Here is a 12,833-nt window from a genome sequence, read left to right as displayed (position 1 = left end):
CCTTCTCCTCCTCCTCCTCCTTCTTACTTAACTTCTCTGGCTATGGTTTCCAATATTATTTGTTCTCTGGGTGGCAGTGAGATAGGGATCCAATCCCTATCTGGAGAACAGTGGATATCACTGAAGTGCAAACAAGCTTTAAAAGTAATATATAATTAGATCCTGTTTACTTTTAGAAATACTTCCCCTCATGATATCCTTTCAGGTACACTAAGTCCAGCCAAAATATGTCCCATGCGCTGACCTTCCTGGTAAGGTATTTCTCCAATCAAAGTAATTTCAACCTTATGAGTTCACCTGTCAAGATATCTGACTGGTTTAAATGTCATTTCCTCCCTAGGTTTTTTCCTGTTATACTGGTTTTCTTAAAGTCAAAATGGATTAAAGATCTAAACATTAAAGCGGAGACACTAATTCTCCTGGAAGAGAAAGTATCAGGAACTCTTGAAGACATAGGGGTAAGCAAAGGCTTCATGAACAGAAATCAAATTGCAGGGGAAACATTTGGAAGAATTAACAACTGGGACTTGCTCTTGCTGAGAAGTTTTTTCATGTCAAAAGAAATTACCAACAAAGTGAAAAGAACCCACAAATTTGGAAAAATCATGACAAATAAGTACTCAGACAAAGGTCTGCTCTCTAGAATTTATAATGAACTAAAAAACATTAGGGCCCCAAAACTTAAAGACCCAATTCAGAAATAAACATCCAAGAGGAACACATGCTTCTCAGAGGGTGAAATGAAAGAAGCAAATAAATATATGAAAAAATGCTCCATATCACTAGCCATCTGCGAAATGCAAATTGAAGCATTGAGATATTATCTCACCCCAGAAAGAATGGCTATCCTAATTACTCTTTTTACAGAATTTATCTAACTTTTTTCTACATGATCTTCTGATCTTTCTATTCTTTGACAGTTGAAAGCATCTCTTGATATTTTTGTGTGTGAATTGGTTGATCAATACGAGTTGGCTGAACTAAATTTGTTAATGTAAGTAAGCATCTTCCTCTGCTTCATCCTTTTTCTACTCCATTCAGGCTTTCTCTTAATTGGAGATAAAGGCCCACAGTTCCCAACGTCATCCTCTGTATTCATCACGGCACCCCATGCAGAAACTCCTCTGCTAAGGTCCCCTGAGACTTGGCTCTTGTGGTTGCCCTCTTTCCCTTTATTTTCTGGCATAATCATATAATAATTTCATTTCCTTAAGAGAAGGACTGTGATGGGTGCTTTCTATTCTGTTATTGTTAAGCAAAGTATGCCAAAAGCAGGTACTTTTCCTGGCAAATATTGAATAGCCACAGCATTTAAATTAAATTAGTAGTATGCACACATCTCTTCAAAGCTATCTTTGTTTAGAAAATCACACATATTTGCCTTTCATTTGTACACAAAATACAAAAAGAAACTTGTTCTTTGTAACCTAAATCAGAGCAGAGGAATATTAAAATGTTAAATGTCATTGTAGACCTGTGTTCCTTGACTTGAAAAAGCAATAAAGAGGGAAAGAACCCTCTCCTCCTTCTTCTTCCTGGAGATCATGAGATTGTCCATATGGAGGCTCAACTAAAGTAAGCAAAACTTATTGATGACTAAACATTTTCAACTTGGAGTCTGTATTTTGGCAAGTAGAAATTCTCATTTGGAGGGCAGGGCTGGGGGCAGTGCAACTGTAACTGAATAGTAATTCTTTTCTGTGCCAGTGGGAAGCACAATAACATTGCTACAGCTAGTAATAGACTATAATTTATCGGGTAAATAAGTAAAAAAACCAATTTGTCACTATGAATCTGAAACACATTCAATTTCCATGAAGCTGTTACAGTTTTTCCTCCTTCCTTAACTTAAATATCTAAATCACAATTTTTCTTATTAAATAACTAAAGCTTTATCTGTAAATACAAGTGATAGCTTTTTAATGAGCTGATATGTAGCTGTAGCAAATTTTCAATTTCTTCTTTGAGATAGTAGCTAAACTTTTTCTTTATTTGTAGATTGGCTGACTGGCTTAAATCTTTGTAATTAAGTAAACATTAGCTAGTTTTCTTGCTCTATGACTTACACATTTTGTATACTTTTGGCTCTAGTAGTTTTGTCTTTAATCTAGTAATTATGCATTTTGTAAATCTTTCAAGAATTTCATAAAGGAGGGTTGTTGGGGTGGGTAGCATGTAAAGCATGTATGGTTTTCCCTCCCTGACTCTACTGTCCCAAATCCTTACTACTTGCGAAGCATACATATATTCCTAAATAAACAATGTTTACACAGTCCGCTTCCGGGTCTTGCTACAGTGCAGGTCCTGACTCAAGAGTGCAGGATCAGCTGCCAAGTGAAGCCCAGGCCTTGGGTTGTAGACCCCACTCTGAATAGCAAGGCCAAGCCAACCAGCTGGAGACTAGGAGGAAGGCATCCTCGTGGGTGCATTTGTCTCCTGTAGTCAGATTAGCACTTCCACTTTTCATTTGTTTGTATCCTTCATTTTCTCTGTAATTATAACATTTAAATTATTACACTAATTAATTATATGGATTTTTTTGACTATCCAGTTTTCTTTTTATCAGTGCCAAAAACAATCCTTTTTCTTTCTTCTTTGCCCTGAGCTATAGTCTATGATATTTATGAAATGATCTTGATTTTTGTTTGATTTTGGCTAATATGTTTGAAACATAATAGATGCTCAAAATATTACTTGAATGGATAAAGTTGTCATCAAGTGTTCTATTATTTTTGAACTTTTCATTGTTTCCATAAGTGCCCCTTTTTAAAAAAATATAAATTCTAGCTTCTTTAGGAGAGCATCTATTTTGTCCTCTAGCTTGCTGACTTCAATATGAGGATGTCAATTCTATTTTTTTCTACTCCATTTTCGAGTTTTTTAAAGCTGCTTTGTTTCTAGTTTACCACATAAGATACCCACTTACTTCACAGCAGTTGGATCTCAGCATTTACCTCATCCTGGTGGGCCAAAGTATCTTGTACTGAATTTTATGCCATTGCTACCATTGCACAGACCAAAGTAGCAATTGCTTCCTAAATTATAATTTCTTACTTGCATAAACTTTTTTTTTACATTTTGGGGTACAATTTCCTTCTTTTAAGCAGCAGTATACTTTTAAAAGCCTCATTTAGCTTTTTCCTCATTTACATTTTTCCTTAAATGACAACTGTTCAGATACTGAGTTTAAAAGATAGGATGGATAGAATTGTCTTAAATTGTATTTCTATCCGAAGTTAAATATCTAAACTATGAATGCAGCTTCTGGCTCATTTCTCATTGATAAGCAATGGCACCCCTGAGCCCTCTGCTGCTCTTAGTTGAACTGTATATCACAGATCCTAGACCTTCCCATGTACTGTTCCCACATGCTGCATTAATTTACTTTTGCAATACTTTTCCTTAGGTCCCTAGACAATTCAGGATGGCAATTTCTCTCTCCAGACTTCTTTCCCACAATATATTGCATTTCTGGAAAAGCTTGAATGGAAAAAAGAGGGTAGTGAGTTGGTTGGGGATAACTGCAGTGGACAAAGGCAATACTGCATATTCAGTGCAGGAATGACTAAATTTCTTCATGGTCAACAGAGCCCTTCACTTTGAAATGGGAAAGTGGGGAAAAGTGGAGAGAGGAAAGAGAGGAAGAGGAAGAAAAAGAAGGAGGAGGAGGAGAGGAAGAGGAGGAGGAGGAGGAGAGTTGAGGAGTAAGGAGGAGGAGGAAGAGCAGATATGAGAAGAGGAGACAAACACTTTCCCTTGATACTGTAGAGTTTGTCTGTTTCAAGGGGAGGCAGATGTTTTGCAAAGGGAAGGAGACAAAGAGGTGGAGGGAGGTGGGAGACAGGGAAGGAGAAGGGGATGGAAAGGAAGTGAGATGTGCTGTGCCTGTGTACCAGCTCCACACAAGGAAGCCAGTCACACTCTACTGCAGACAAGGACGAATTAAAAAATTGAGAATTCTTCTAAACACAGGTGGAAAACTGTTCTCAATGCAGCCTTTCATATTTGTGCCAGGTTTTTGCTCTGTGGTAGTACAGGAGTCAAGGTTACTTTTCTATCACGTTAACCCAAAAACGTAACCCAAGATGCAGTAGGCTAGAGAACTCAGAAACCTGAGATCAGATCCCTTGTTAGTAAGCTACACCAGAACATGCAAAGTTCCCATTCCAGATATTTATTTAGTAGAATGTGGCCTGGATCCATTTCATAATCTCAGAGGACTTTTGTTTTTATCATCTGTAAAACAGTTTAGGCTGATCTCACCTAGCTATGAAATTTTCCACAAAACTTCCGGGTGCCATAGGATAGCAAGAAAGTATTGGAATTTTTTTCAAAGGTTTATAGCTAGAAAAGCCATATAGAGTTGAGACTATCAAGCTTACAAAAGAAATAATGCTGAAAATTTATATTCTCAATGGAATATCTTATAACACTGACATAAATTAGAGTGATTATATAACATAAGATTATAATATAAACAGGTAAAAGCAGATGTTAAAAGTTTAAAGTTTAGGTGGTGGGGAGATAGCTCAGTAGAATAAGCGCTTGCGTGCCAAGCGCAAGGGCCTGAGTTCAATTGCCAATTCTGCCAAAAAATAAATAAATAAAAATAAATAAATAAATAAATAAATAAATAAAAAGTTTAAAGTTTATGGTAGAAAGAGAAAAATTATATTCTTCTGATTATTTTGACTTGCTAATATATTCATATTCTATGGAAGAATTATTTATTGTTCTTAAAACATTTTTTCAAATTGGTCTTCTGATTGTCTTTTATTGAACTTTCTAGTACCTTAAGACTATTATAAGGGCTGGCCAAATAGCTCAGCGGATTAAAGCGTCTGCAAGCAGGCACAGGGGCCCAGAGCTGGATCCCCAGGCCTGCTGAGACAGATTGAGACTGGGAGTGGTGGCTCATACCTGTAATGCCAGCACTTGGGAAAATGTAAACAAGCAGATCACTACGAGATCGATCTAATAGTGAGAACACCCTGTACACCCTTCCCTAAAATGCAGGAAAAAAAAAGAATATTATTTTGCAAGTTCCCAAAGACACGCTGTTATGAAACTTTGAAGGTTATTTATTTCAGTTGTGTGATAACATCATTAGAAAGAAACTGGGAAACTCTGGACTCCATGGGGCAAGCACTGATCTTGGTCTTTTGCTTCTTTCATGATGGTATATTTTGTTCCAAACAGACTTCAACCCCATGAAACAAAGATTGGCCTTGTTTTTCTTTGTGTATTTTTTTTTTTTTTTTGTTTTGTGCTTTTAGAGGGCAAACACTTTGAAACATGTAAAAATGTGTTGTGTCATTTGACCTGGAATGTGGCCAGGTGGAATGAATTCTTTTTCTCTCTTTGGCAGCAGTGGGAACAGGGTGAACATGCCAATGAATACACATGAGGACTGCGTGTTTTCAGTAGTGTTCATGCATGACTGGGAGAGCACACCTTGCAGAGGCCAGGAGCTCTGAACTTATTTCCATGTTGCACGCCTGTGGCTTGGTGAGCCCTGCTTTAGCTCAGATTCCACGATGGCAGAAAGAGCATCCATGAGAGAAAGAAGATGCTCCCATTCCAGAGCCTGCCCTTCAGCTTTGGGAAAGAAAAGGGATCAGAAAAATGTTCTACCTACTTCTATCCAGTAAAATTTAGAAAACTGGATAAGAATTGTGTTATTCTCTATCATACTATGTCCTAAGAATTTCTTTTCAATTAATGTGAAACATTTAGATGACTGGTGGCCCAAGAAATCTGGATCAACACAGTTTCTATTTGTGTTCTGACTTTTAAAATAGGACTTTGGTGTAAGACCTTACTTTCCAAAGTTAAAAACTAAGATTTGGTGAAAGATTTTTAATAAATTTTATGGCCCCTACTTCTCACATGCTGAAGAATGTGAGAAGGTTTCTAACCCAATGAAAACATTTGTCCCTCTGCAGGTGACAGCCAGTGATTGGCTCACACTGATAGGAAGAAGCTGTGATGCAGAGGAAGGGTGATGCTTGTCCTCCTGGTCCTGGGGACTGTAGGGTGGAGAGAGGAAGAGGTAGGTAAGGGTTTGTCCTGACTTTTTCTCTGTAATTTCAGGCAGGATTGGGTGTTAGGAAGGAGCACTGATGCCACAGGTAAAGGGGTACTGTTGGGCTTTGCTTGGATCTGAGCTCCACCAAAGGCCATGGTGGAGGCCTAAGCTGGGCAGTGCCACAGCAGGGCTTAATTTGTCAACAGAGCATAACTAGGCTGAGATTAGCCCTGAAGTATTGCTTTTCAGAGGAGCTCAAATTTCTCTTCTTATTGCAAAGGAAAGCCAGGGAGAACAAGGAGACTGATTGAGAAATCATGTGGCTAGAGAGCCAGAGACAGCCTTGCCCTTTAGGCTGCATTGGTATAAGCTGACACCAGCCTTGGTGTTGGATGTGAAACTAGAGAGGGACACAAGGATGTCATGTGGTGTACTGCACCAATGAGGGCCAAGGTGGGCTCAGTGACTGGAAGAGCAGCACTGACCTCTACCTGAGCAGTAAACCTGTGAGTCCCAGCAGGTATATCTCTGCTGCAGCAAGTGCAGTAGGTGGACAGCGCTCAGGCAGCCAGAGATCACCCTGAGCACAAAGACACACCGCAAGGAGAGAGGAGCTGAAGGCTGAATCCCAAAGTCTTCCTTCTGCTGTCCTGGCAAAGATCTGGAGAGACTCAAGAAAACCAAACATGCCTTCCTTGCATAAGACAAATAACAATACCCACAATGATTAGTTAAATCATTGTAGCATTCCATTGTTTAAAGGTAGTTTTGAAACACATTTCCTGCATATCTGAGAGGTATTCAATTCACTTATTACATAAGCAAATAATAACCAATTCACTTATTAAATAAGCAAAGAAATGAGGGAAAGAATGAATGAGCCAAATAATATATAAGAGAAAAATATAAATATGATACTTAAGGTACTCATCTCTAGTAGAATTCTTCAACAATGCCTCTATTAAGACCTAGATCACTGCATTTATTTAGTTATTTATTTAGCGATTTTTTGAGGCAGGGTCTCACTATGCAGTTCAGGCTGACCATGAATTCAATTGCAGCTGAGGCTGACCTTGAACTCAAAGTGATTCTCCTGCATTAGATTCCCAAGTGCTAGGATTACGGGAGTGTGCCAGATCACTGTGTTAGCACTAAGATTCCTTCTCAAGTGTTAGTCACAATCATGGGTGAGCATGAAAAAAATTGAATTATGAAATAGGTACAATTTCCTTCAGTTCTCCCAGGACTCAATTTTCTACTCAGCTACCTGACTTACTCTGTGTTTTCAAATCTTGCAAATACCTTGGTCTCAGGTAAATCCTGGTCCCATTATTGATGCTAAACAAAGATGGTTTAGTATTTTAATGTTACATTAGAAGCAACCAAATCCAATGTCCAAAGCAACTATCTTGAATTATGGAAAAGATACAGGACTGCAAGTGAAAATTTCTACTGATTATTATGTAAAGCCACCTCTCTGACCCTGTGTTTTCATTTGAAGAATAATGAAGAACTAATCATTGCTTTAGTAATCCTGTACAGTTTTATAAAGACTGAAGGAGACTACATCAGTGAAAGTGTTCTGGTATTTTGTAACAGTACAGCTAGAGTCATCATAGCAAAGACCAATAGAAATTGTGGGCATCCAAGCAGTTCTCAGTGCTCCCCTAAGATAGCACTGTTGGCCATGCTCTGTGAGTCTTTGGCAGGCTTGACTGCGAGAAAGGGGAAGCATTTCAAATGTCCATGAAAGTACTGTGGCTACATCCTAGTTCCTGTTCTCATTGCTGAGACAAATACCCAACACCCAAAGTTAAAGGAAAACAGTTCATGGGGGTTTCAGTCCATAATCAGCTGGCTCCAAGGCAGGGTGGCGTGGAGGCGGGACATCACAGCAGAGAATCAGTTCATGGTGGGCAGAAAGTAGCAAAGCAACACGGTGAAGGGAGGCTCTTCAGAGGTGGCTGGTTCTACAGTGTGTGGTGCTGGGATCAAAGGCTCTGGCAATTAAGGGTATGAGTCCTATACCTGCTCTAGGACAAGTAGCCTGTATGCAATTTAAGGGACAAAATGAGAGCTGATATGTTCTCACCTGCTTGCTTCCTGCTGTTATTTCTTGTGTAAGTGCCATCATGTTCAGGAAATTCTTTCCTACACCTATCATTTCATATCTTTTACTTGCTTTATCTTCTAGTGAGCTCAATGTTTCTGTTATTTTTTTTTTTTTTTGAGGCAAGCTCTTATTGTATAGTTTTAAATGGCTTTGAACTTATGTGTAGCACAGGCTGACCTCAAATAACAGTGATCCTCTTGTCTCAGCCTCCAGACTGCTGGGATTACAGGTGTGTGTTGCCATGCGCAGTTACAGTGTTTCTGTTGAATGTTTAGATCTTTGATCCACTGTGATTTTCGTTTAGTATGTGGAGATAGATAAGGGTCCAGTTTCAGTCTTCTGCAATCAGATATTCAGTTTCCCCAGCAGCACATATGGAGTCAGCCATCTTTCTTCTATCATATGCTTTTGGTCTCTTTTTCAAAGATCAAATAGCTGGATACTTCTGGGGATGTTTCTGCATCCAGTTCTGTTCCACTGACTCACATGTCTGTTTCTGTTCTAGTGTCACTCCATTTTTGTCACTGTTGATTTGTGGTGTAGCTTGAAGTCTGGTATTGTGATATCTACTGTTTTGTTTCTATGTCCTGAGGTTATTTTTGCCATTCTGCATCTCTCCTGGTTCTGTATGAATTTTGTGTCTGTGTTCTCTAGGTCTGTGAAGTATGCTGTTGGGATTTTGATTGGAACTGCTCTGAATCTGAGTAACAGTTTGGAGAGTTTGGCCATTTTGACAACATTGGCTCTGCCTATCCAGAAGCAGTGGACACCTTCCATTTTTTTGTGTCCTCTTCAATCTCCTGCTTCAGAATGCCACAGCATTTTTGTTGAGGTCCTTCATGTGGCTAGATTAATTCATAGGGATTTAATTTTTCTTGATGCTACTGTTAATAGTATTTTTTCATGATTTCCTTCTCATTGAGTTCAGAATTTTTATACACAAACTATTACTTTTTGTTTGTTGATTTTGTATTCTGTTAAGTTGATGAAGCTGGTTATTAAAACTAATAGTATTTTGGTAGAATTCTTTAGGTCTTCTATGTATTATCTCATCTTCAAGTAATAATAATTCTATCTATCTATCTATCTATCTATCTATCTATCTATCTATCTATCTATTTTTTATTTCTTTCTGTCTAACCACTCTATCTAATGTTTTGAATATTGTGTTGAATAAAAGTGCTGATAATGGGCATCCTTATCTTGTTCCTAGTATTGGAGGGAATTTTTTTAGTTTTTACTCTTTTAATATGGTGTTGAAGGCCTTGTCAGTTAGCTTAATTGTTTAAAATGCTGTTGGGCAAATGCAGTGAGGCACAGGGGACTGAGGTTCGATCCCCATCTCCACAAGCCGCACCAGATCTGCCCTTTAGGTAGCCTGCACTAGCCAAAACCAGAACAAAACAAAAAGTCTCCAATATGATGTTCCCTGTTGCTTTGTCATAAATAGCTTTTAAGAAATTTAGGTATGGTCTTCTATACCCATTTTGTTCAGGGCCTTCAGAAGGACTATTGTACATTGTTGAAAGTCTTTTCTGCATCTATAGCTATGATTCTGTGGTTTTTGTATTTGATCTTTTTATGTAATGTGTTGCTTTTATTGATTTGCATAAATTGAATTATCCTTGCCTCTCTAGAAAAAAAATCTTATCATAATGTATTTTTTTTAATAATTTGCTGCATTTTATTCACTTTTATTCATTATCTTTTTGAGGATTTTTGCATCTATATTCATTAGGGGATTTGGCCTATAGTTTTCTTTTGTAGTTTGGTCTTTGTCTGGTCTTAGAATCAGTGTGATGCTGGGTTCCACAGATGAATTTGGAAGCATTCTGTCTCTTTTGATTTCTTTGAAGAGACTGAGAAGTATTGGTGATATAATAGTTAACAGTTTTGCAGAATTCAGTTGTTTATTCATCAGATCCTGGGCTTTTCTTAGCTGGTAGATTCTTTATTCCTGCTTCAATTTCATTCATTTTTAGTGAGTTATTCAGCATTTTAATGTCTTTTTGTTTATCTTAGGTAATTTATATGTACCTAGGAATCTGTCCATTGCTTCAAAAGTTTCCAATTTGTTGGAATACTACTTTTCATAGTTGTTACTATCTTCTGCATTTTGATAGCGTCTGTTGTGATTTCATTCTCTTCATTTGAAAATACGGCCATGTCTTTTCTATCTTTCTCTTGGTAAATTTGGCTGTTTATCTATTTTGTTTATTCTTTTGGAGAATCAGTTTTTAAATTTGTTGATTCTTTGTATTATTTTTAAAGTCTTGATCTTATTCATTTCTACTCTAATCTGTGTGATTTCCCGCCTTAATTTCATTTTGGTCCTACACTGGTTTTGTTTCTCAAGTATATTGAGGTTGCTCGTAAGTTTGCTTACTTGAGCTCACTCTGTCTTCATAATGTGAGCATTAACTGCAGTAAGCTTTCCTCCTCGGGCTGCTTTCGTCATGCTCCAGAGGTCCTGGTGAGTTGTTCAGGCACCATCAATGTCTTTCAGAAATTTTTAACTTTTTACTTGATTTTTTCTGTGACCCTTTGGTTGCTTAGGAGTATGTTATTAAATTTCTGGATGCTTTTACATTTGCAGCGATCTCTTCTGCCCTTGATTTCTGTTTTCACTACTGGCGATTAGTCTGTTTAGTAGACTTTTTAGAACTTTTTTTTCTGTAATTTCTTTATTGTTTATTTGTTGAACTTGTGTGGTGTTTTCAGTTCTTTTTTAAAAAGTTTTATTGATTTTGTTTTTTTCTGACAAGACTATTCTTGTGTATTTTCTACAGTTCTGGTTTCATAAACTATTCTTGAGCTTATCTTTTAAATGAAATATGCTTCTTTTTCTATATCTTTTGAAGGTCAGAGTCTCTGAGAATATTAATCTTGTTAGGAAATTGTTTGTGCTTAGAAATTGAAATACTTTACTCCAAGTTTTTCTGACCTTTAAGATTTGTATTGATAAGTCTGTATTTCTAATGGGTTTACTTTTCATGTGATTATTTTGTTTTTCTCAGACTTCTTTTAAAATGCTTTCATTGCATATCCATCAATTTAATAAAGATATGCTTTGGGGAGCTTTTTTCATCTAATTGTTTGGTGTTCTGGAAGATTTATTTATTTGTATGTTGAAATCTTTTTTCGTTTTTGGGAAACTTTAAGCTATGATCTCTGTAAATATAGTAATAATTCCATCTGTGCCATTTCTATCTTCTCTAGCTCCGTTTAGTCCTCGTTGGTCTTCTTAGTGCTATCTCATAGATCCCAGATGGTCCTGTTTTCTTGTTTGTGTGTCTGTACGTGTGAGTATGTTCTTTGAGTTTGTCTTCATATTTTTCGATTCAACCCTTAGTTTCTTATGGTTTGGCCATTTCTGCAATTTATATATTTTGATCAGCTTTTTATTTCTGATATTTCTGTCTATATCTTTTAGATGATTCATTATCTTTGGTGATTTTGTCATTCATATTTTTAACTGTTTTGATCAGTTTTTCTAAATGTTTACATATTTTCCCAAACCCACTTTGAGCACTTTGAATATTATTTCCATAAAATTTTAGTTAACTTCCTCTGTGAATGTGCTTCATTTTATCATTTCTACTGTAATCTTTTTGCAGAGCTCCACCATCTGGCCTTTGTGCTTTCCTCTCCATTGCGTTCCACTGATCTTCTTTAGGAAAGCTGTGAACTTAGGTGGTCTCTATTGCTTTGCTTCCTCACCATTTGGTGTGTATGTATAGCAAATTTTTGTAGTTTATGATTCCCAGGAAAGGCAAACATTGACACAGGGAGACAACCAATTGTCAACCACTACTATGTTGCCTCTGCTGTAGTAGTAAAGGTAGTGCCCACAGTGGCATCAAATGCCAAGCTGATATTGACAAACCCTAGGAACCACATCTGCACAGCCCTGGAGGAAACAAGAAGCACTTGGTTATAGTGGAGACAATCAGGTTGCCCACACATTTACCCATAGTGGATCAGACTACTAATTCCTGCTGGATGTAGGCAGCAGTGTCAGAGCTCAACCATGCCACGAGACCCCATACCTTCTTAGGACTGCCCCTCTGATGCTTTCACACTCCAAACTGGCTCCCCATAATGCAACACAGGTCCTGTGAACTTCCTGGACTGATCCTGGGCCACCAGGGTATTTCACAGGATCTATATTTACTCTGTCCATCTCCAGCCTGTCGGTTAAGGCTGTCTTTCACCTGCACTCTGTGGTAGCCCAGAAATGAAACTTCTCCTAGGTGTTGGTCACTAGGTGTTGATCAGATTGATCTGCTGGCTGTCACCTTGTAGCAGAACCCGCATCCCTCCACCACCAGTATACTTCATTTTGTTACTCGTCCAGGTAATAGTTCCTGTTCCAGTTCTGGTTGCTCTTGTCTCTTATTAAGGGCTAGTGACTGTGATACATACCTGATCACTGCGATGTGTATTGTATAAGCCCTTGCCCAATTGACAAACCACTCTGCCTATGTGCTTCCTACTTGCTTATCCCATATAAGCCAAGACCATCAAGGTTAGGGACTGATATTTTTGAAATGATCCCAATCTGTGCCCCCCAACATAAGTAAATATGCCTCTAAATTCTGAGTGTTGTTTCAGTGTTTCTGCTTACCATTGCAACCTCTGTTGTCCTGTGCTGTGGAGACAGACCCCAGGAGAGGGAGTCAATATTAGCTG

At 37.9% G+C, this 12,833-nt stretch overlaps 1 protein-coding gene across 3 annotated transcripts in view; it reads left to right on the top strand.

Annotated features, from left to right (window-relative positions):
- LOC101593148 (alcohol dehydrogenase E chain-like) overlaps nt 1-12,833 on the top strand; it is a 178,167-nt gene that overhangs the window by 5,196 nt on the left and 160,138 nt on the right. The window contains exon 1 of one of the 3 annotated variants that reach the window (XM_023703880.1): nt 978-994. The exons of 1 other annotated variant lie outside the window; for it this stretch is intronic. In XM_023703880.1, the coding sequence (XP_023559648.1) occupies nt 993-994 (2 nt within the window). In that variant the 5' untranslated portion in view covers nt 978-992. Of the gene's footprint in view, nt 1-977; nt 995-5,984; nt 6,057-12,833 lie in introns of those variants that run through there. One more of the 3 variants, XM_023703879.1, reaches the window with a different exon arrangement.

The sequence above is a fragment of the Octodon degus genome, unplaced genomic scaffold, assembly GCF_000260255.1.
Source record: "Octodon degus isolate 3935 unplaced genomic scaffold, OctDeg1.0 scaffold00183, whole genome shotgun sequence".
NCBI lineage: Eukaryota > Metazoa > Chordata > Mammalia > Rodentia > Octodontidae > Octodon > Octodon degus.
The sequence above is the reverse complement of the archived record's forward strand: the minus strand, read 5'-3'. Positions and strand labels throughout refer to the sequence as shown.